This window comes from Dendrobium catenatum, unplaced genomic scaffold (assembly GCF_001605985.2).
Source record: "Dendrobium catenatum unplaced genomic scaffold, ASM160598v2 fragScaff_scaffold_1157, whole genome shotgun sequence".
NCBI lineage: Eukaryota > Viridiplantae > Streptophyta > Magnoliopsida > Asparagales > Orchidaceae > Dendrobium > Dendrobium catenatum.
The window spans coordinates 329,087-336,524 of NW_021319619.1; the positions used below are offsets into that span (position 1 = coordinate 329,087).

Consider the following 7,438-nt stretch of genomic DNA (forward strand, 5'->3'; position numbering starts at 1 on the left):
AGTTCATACTTGGTATACATGACTTGCAGTGAATAATCTTATGTTGGCATCTCTATAGGTGCAGTTTATAGGATAACAAAGTCAACCATTTGGTATAGATTGCTAATTTGCTGCTTCAGGTGGATTCAGCTCTGGATGATAAAAAAATCACAAAGATAAGGCATTATAGAAGGTCCAGAAAGAGAGGGAAGGGTGGTCACTGTGATGCACAACACATGGCACACTCTTTGCTTCAACCTCAATCATATTTCATTTCAAACCATTCATCTGCCATACGAATACTAGAAAGAGGAAATTATTCAGAGAATGATGATGGCATTCGATTGCCTGCAGCTAATAAATTGGTGTTATCAGCTGAAAAAGAAAAATATTCTTTGATAAATGCTACATTTGATGACTCTAAAAACGTTTGTATTCCATCTGAGGTCAATACGGATTCTCCTAATTGTTCTGATATTGGAAAACATGGAAAGAAAATCAACATGGCAAGAAGGCAGGATATGAAGTGCTTGAGAAATGATGTTCATAAAAATCACAGAGCAGACACTGCTAGTTTAAATAATGTAAAGATGCTTTGTGATTTTTATGAACATTATGTCTCAAGCACTTCATATGCTGCCTTCTTGCCATGTTGATTTTCTTTCCATGTTTTCCAATATAAGAACAATCAAGAGAATCAGTATTGACCTCAAATGGAATACAAACGTTTTTAGTGTCATCAAATGTAGCATTAATCAAAGAATATTTTTCTTTTTCAATTGATAACACCAATTTATTAGCTGCAGGAAATCAAATGCCATCAGCTTTCTCTGAATAATTTCCTCTTTCTGGTATTCGTATGACAGATGAATGGTTTGAGCTAAAATATGATTGTGGTTGAAGCAAAGAGTGTGTCATGTGTTGTGCATCATAGTGACCACCCTTCCCTCTCTTTCTGGACCTTCTATAATGCCTTGTCTTTGTGATTTTTTTATCATCCAGAGCTGAATCCACCTGAAGCAACAAATTAGCAATCTATACCAAATGGTTGACTTTGTTATCCTATAAACTGCACCTATAGAGATGCCAACATAAGATTATTCACTGCAAGTCATGTATACCAAGTATGAACTTACTTTTTCAGATGAAGGGATCTCATAACTTCCATCAGTTTCAAATGAAGCAGAAAAAGGCTCTTTGCTAGGGCTTGATGTTGGGAGAAAACTACCTTTTCGATTATGATCCAAACTTGTAAAACAATGCTAAGCAACTCTCACAGGGTTTGCATGATCATCCACTATTTTGGAGACTCTAGACTTAGCCTTCCTCCTCCTTCTAGCTCTTCTAAAGTGTTTTTGATTGCTAGGATTCATTTCTGGAAGTATGAAATCAATTAATCATGGAAAAACTAAAAGAGACCCATCTAGAGGTGCTGTTAAAACTAAAAAACTAAAAAACACTCTTATTTCAGCTAGAGAGAGAACGTCTGGGGAAATTTTGAATTCCTGTTTCGCGGTTGTTCCGCCGATCGTTGGTGGCGATGGAGGATCGCCGTACTGCGGCAACTGGTGCTCCAGTCATCCTCTGTCATCCTCCTCCTCCATCTTCTCGTAAGGTTTTACGTCATACTGATTCGTCTCCTCCAGCTTTTGGAGACACTGGTTTGGAAAAAGAAGGACAATTCTGGTTCAATAAGGAACGTCCTCTTTTTATCAAGGAAGGAGGATTATTGGTTAAGAAGAAGAGTATTGATTGTATTGGTAAGGGGAAAGAAATCTTGATGGACGGAAATTGTAATTCAAAGGCTTTGAATAACAATTTTTCGGACTAGATCCTTAATTTGAGAAATTCTCTCAATTCTGATAATGGCACGCCAACTTCTTGTAAAAATGGGTCAATAATTAAGGAGTCATTTGGAAACGGAACTATGCTTGATTCCCAGAATTCTGAAGATCTTGGTATTACAAGAACAAAAGTTTATGATAATGTTAAAGAAACCTTTGAAGCTAATCTCCTTAATTCAGATATTCTCAAGGTTCGAGTTTGTGAAGAGGGAGTACTTGGGAACTGCAGTAATGAAAATGGAATTATGGATCATCCCAAAAACTTAATTTTTAATTCTGATTTGAATGTTTGGAAAAAGAAGGCTAATATCAAAGTTTCAGATTTAAATTTTGGTGAAAATTTCCTGAAAGAAGACGGTGTTGTTAAGCTTCATGCTGAGAAAGAAAAAGAAAATTCAAACAGACTTAAGAAGGCTCTGGTTATTAAGGTCTTCAGTAATAATGTTCTTTTTAATATTATTAGCATTGAGTAAAGGAAGCAATGGTCAAGAATGGGAAAGTTTCATTTAACCCAATTGGGGTTAGGCTGGGTGCTCTGTGCTTTCGAAGAACAGAAAGTTTTGGAGAAAATCATTGCTTCCGGTCCATGGTATGTCAATGGCAACATAGTAGGTATGGATAGATGGACAACTTCTTTCTCTCCTACGTCTTTCAAAGGGCTTATTGCACCAATTTGGATTCGTATGCCCAATCTTCATCTTCATAGTTGGGACGAAGTTAATGTGTGTAGAATTGCTTCCATGGTGGGCACTCCTTATTTGTTGGATGGAAACATGTTCCAATGGAGTCGTAGAGAATTTGCAAGAGTTTGTGTGAGAGTCAAGCTAGATGAAAAACTTCCTTTGGGAGTTTGGGTGGAAGGAGAATTAGGGAATTCTATCAAAATATAGAATATGAAAGATTATCTACATTTTGCTTTAAATGTGGTAAGCTGGGTCACCTAAAGGAGGACTGTTTGAAAAATTTATTTCCTGTTATGAACAAGTCAGGAGTAGAAGATTTGGTCAGAAAAGTTGATAAAGCTTCAGACCTGACTTCCAAATCTCATGTGGTGGATACAAACATTGAAGTTAATAAAGAGTTGTTTGGGCCATGGATTCATGTGGAGTACAAAAAAAAGAAGGCCATGAAAACAGCAGATAATAAAGGTGAAGTCAGACTATGTAAATCTAATTTGGAGGGAGAAACAAATGTTGTTATAAATAACAGTATTGAAGCTGGTGCTGATTTAAATTTGCTGAAGGAAATTACGACTGAGGATAATATTCAGATTCATATTGCTAAAGGTGGGAAGGATGATATGCATTCTGAAGGAATTTGGAGCATTGCTGAAATGATCAGTCAGGATAAGGAAGAAATGGCTGATGCAGGAATTTCTAATAGAATTCCTGCTCTCAAAAACAAATTTGATGCCTTGGGAACTTTGGTTGAAGAAGGGGATATTTTGATTGGAAATGACACTCCAGGAACTCAATGTTTGGAGGGAAATACTATCGAGAAGATTTTGCTGGGAGCTAATGATCCTGATAAGGAAATAATCAAATTAACTTAAGACAGTTCTTCAACCTTGAAAAAGAAAGGCATGAAACAGTTGAATGGATTAGGTCCAATCAATTTTAAGACTAGAAACAGGAAAACATATGGTAATTTTAAGGAGGAGGGGAAATCTTCCCCCCTAATCCATTAATGAATTCCATTTTGATTTGGAATTGTAGAGGAGCTAAAAAAAAGAAGTCTTCTCTCTACCTCAAGGAGGTAGTAAAAGATCAAAATGTTTTATTTATTGGGCTGTTAGAAACTAAATTGGTTTATATTGATATTAAAGATGTGGAGTTACTGATTGGATTTGACTGGGATTTCAGTTATATTCCTTCGGCTGGGTTATCTGGTGGTATTCTAGTGCTTTGGAGGAGGAAGTTGGCTAAATTCAGCAAAATTGATTCTTCTTCTCAATTCATAATTGGAGATTTAGATATTCTCAATAAAGGGAAATGGAGGATAGCCACTATCTATGGAAGCAAAGATGTTTACTATAGGAGATCTCTTTGGAATGGGTTGGAACCTTATATTACAAATGATTGGCCTATGGTGATTGGTGGAGACTTTAATTGTCTTTTATCTAAAGAAGACAAGATGGGAGGAAGGAGGTTTTCATTCTCTTTGGGTCCTAAAGAGATGAAGTCATTCATGACCACAAATGATCTTCATGAGCTAGGATTTGTTGGTCATAGGCTAACTTGGAGTAACAACAAAAAGGGGGTTGATCGAATTATGGAAAGATTAGACAGAATGTTAGTCAATTCTATTTCTGTGAATTACAATCAACATTTAGTAGTTAAGCATCTCCCCAGGATTGCTTCAGATCACTGTCCACTTCTTCTCAAAATTTCAGATTTCTCTTCTAGAGGTATGAAATCTCTCAAATTTGAGGATGTTTGGACTTCATACCCGGCTTCTTATGCAGTGATGGAGAAAGCTTGGAAACGGAAAAATAGTGGAACTGCAGCTAATTCTCAATTTCAAATTGAAGAGATCTCTCAAATCCTTATTCTTTTGGAGTAAGGCTAAACTTAAAGATTTGAATCTTCAAAAAGACTTGCTTAAAGATGAAATTTTAAAACTTCAAATCAAGGAAGCTGAAGACGGTGGGCTTTCTCAAGATGAGTATTTTTTGCTGAAATTTAAAATCAATGAGCTTAATTGTACTTTAGCTTGTTTAAACATTTGGTAGAGGCAAAGATCTAAAGTTAAATGGATTGGGGAAGGTGATCAAAACTCAAAGTTTTTTCACTCAATGGCTAGTGCTAGAAAGAATACCAACTTCATCCATTGTATTAAAGATAGCAATGGAATCATAGTAGAGGAGAAAAAGCAAATTGAAGATGTGTTAATTCAATTTTTTAAAGATAAATGGCGTGATAGAAGATGTTTGCTTGAAGGTTGGCCGGAGAATCATCAAATTCTGGAAGAGGAAGATAGGAATTATTTAAACAGCAAATTCATGAAAGAAGAAGTTGAAAAAGCTGTAAGTGAAACTTCGGGCTTCACTTCTCCTGGTGAGGATGGGATATTTTATTCATTTATTAAATGCTATTGGTCTTTAATCAAATCTGAATTCTGGGAAGCTTTAAATTATTTTTTTCAAACAGCTGATATGGATGTTAATTGGAAAAGAACTTTTATAGTTCTCATTCCCAAAATCAATAATCCGCATTATGCTCACAATTATAGGCCTATTAGCCTTTGTAACACAGTTTACAAGATTGCTTCGAAGGTTCTTCTGAATAGAATGAAAGGTATCATTCCGAAACTCATCACTGTAGAGCAGGCTGCTTTTGCTAAGGGAAGATCTCTTCAAGACCATGTGTTAATTGCTCAAGAACTCCTCCACAAATTTAGAATTTCTACAACTTCTAAAGGTCCGGTGTCTATTTAATTAGACATGGAACAGGCTTATGATTCTATGGGGTGGCCAACTCTTCAAAAGGTTCTCTCTTATTTTGGCTTTCCTGAATTCTTTTCAAAATTAATCATGGAATGTGTTCAAAATCCATCTTTCTCTATCTTAATCAATGGGAATCCTTATAGTTGGATCAAAGCTAGGAGTGGGTTCAAACAAGGTTGTCCCTTGTCACCATATCTTTTTATACTTTGTTCACAGCTTCTTAAAAATGGCATTAAGGAGAAGGATGAATTGGTATTCGGGTTAGCAAGAATGGTCCAAGAATTTCTCATTTATTATATGCGGATGATATCATATTCTTTGCTGAAGCTAAAATTAAAAATGTGAAAGCTATTAAAAAATTGTTAGCATGTATTGTGAATGGACTGGCCAAAATGTTAATTCTAACAAGTCTGGGATATTATTTGGTAAAGTAGTCAACAACCGAAAGAAAGGGAAGATTAAAAGGATCCTGGGTTATAATGAAGTTAAGGAGCTTAATTATCTGGGTTCTAAACTGGCTTTAAGGAGGCTTTCAAGGAGGGATTTCCAATTCTTATTAGACAAGGTTTTAAAGAAGCTGAATAGTTGGGGTTTAAAGTTTATTTCTCTGGCCGGTAAATTAACTCTGGTTAAAGCTGTCATTCTTGCTCTTCCTTCTTTTCATTCCACGATTTCTTTGGTTCCTAAGGCTATGCTAGGTGAGATTGAAAAATACTGCAAAAATTTTATTTGGGATAAGTCCAATGAGGGACACGGCTTACACTATATAAGCTGGAATAAACTTTGTGAGCCTATTGATCAGGAGGCAGAGGTCTGCAGTCGTGTTCATATAAAATGGGTCCTTTAAGGGCCAAAATTGCCTGGAAATACATGAAAGATGAAGATTCCTTATTGCATAAAACTTTATTTACTAGATATGGATCTTGTTGGAAGGTTGTGAACAGAAATAAGTCCAATTCTTCAGCTTGGAAAATAATTAAAGACGGGAGCAAATTCTTGCAGAAAATCGTGAGATGGGATATTGCTAATGGACATTCAATTGATGTATTTGAAGATACATGGATTTTAGATAAATGTCTTAACAGATGGCCGACTTTTGTTAATAACATAGATGAAATGGATGGGGTTTTAATGGTTGAAACCTTTATATCTGGAAGTCATTGGAATTTGTTTGAACTTCAAAAGTTTTTTGGTAATGAACTGGTTCAACTTATCTGTAAAACTGAAATAAAAACAGAGCTTGCTGAAGATCATTTTGATCTTATCCTCATGGAATCGAGTAGAACTATCACTTCTTTGGCAGTTGGAGTTAATTATTCTCCTTATTCTGATAACATTTTATGGAATTGGCTTAAAAAGTCCAAACTTAATGCTAGAGTGGAGAATTTCTGCTGGAGAATGTTTAATAATGCATTGCCAACTAACTCTTTTTTATCATCCAGAAGCCTAGAGGCTGTTATGAAGAAGAGAATATTTGCCATCTAACATGCAGATGTACAAAAATGATTGAAGTTATTAAGACTCTTAATATATGGGGCTTCTATATTCCGATATTCAATTCTAAGAAAGAGCTGTTTGATTGGCTTGTGAGACAAAATTCTTTCACTTCTAGCTTATGGTTTAATGCTGTATATCTTAATTGGAAGGAGAGAAATTAGCTGGTTCATGGGAAAAAAGAAAGGAGTTCGATTTGTATAGCTGCTGAAGCAGTTAGTTTTGTAGGAGTTTTTAATACTCCTAACTTCATCAATTTGGGCTGGTTGGGTACTAATCAGCGTTTGCTGTTTGAAGATCGTTGGTACTCTCCTCCACCCAATTGGATCAAGGTGAATGTAGATGCAGCTTTATATCCTTCTTATAAAGGAGGAATTGGAGGTGTAATAAGGGATCACAAAGGAAGACTCATAGCAGCTTATGGAAGACCCGAAAGGCATTGGGATATCACTCACTTGGAATTACTAGCTATTACCTCTGTTAAAGATGTTTTCAAAGATCGGATGCATGGTTATAAAGGTATAATCATTGAAAGTGATAATGTCAATATTATCAAATTCATTCACAAAAATACAAAGAAAGGAGTCAAAGGTATGAATAAATTTTCTTTGATTGATAGCTTTATTTTTGTTATTTTCAATTGTGTGAAAAGAGACTGTAATAAGTTAGCTGACCT

General features: G+C 35.5%; 1 protein-coding gene across 1 annotated transcript; it reads left to right on the top strand.

The window, feature by feature from the left end:
- Positions 1-3,509: 3,509 nt before the first annotated feature.
- LOC110097298 lies at positions 3,510-4,385 on the top strand. Its single transcript, XM_020823591.1, has one exon. It carries the CDS (start codon positions 3,510-3,512, stop codon positions 4,383-4,385), a length of 876 nt encoding a protein of 291 aa, XP_020679250.1.
- Positions 4,386-7,438: the final 3,053 nt, after the last annotated feature.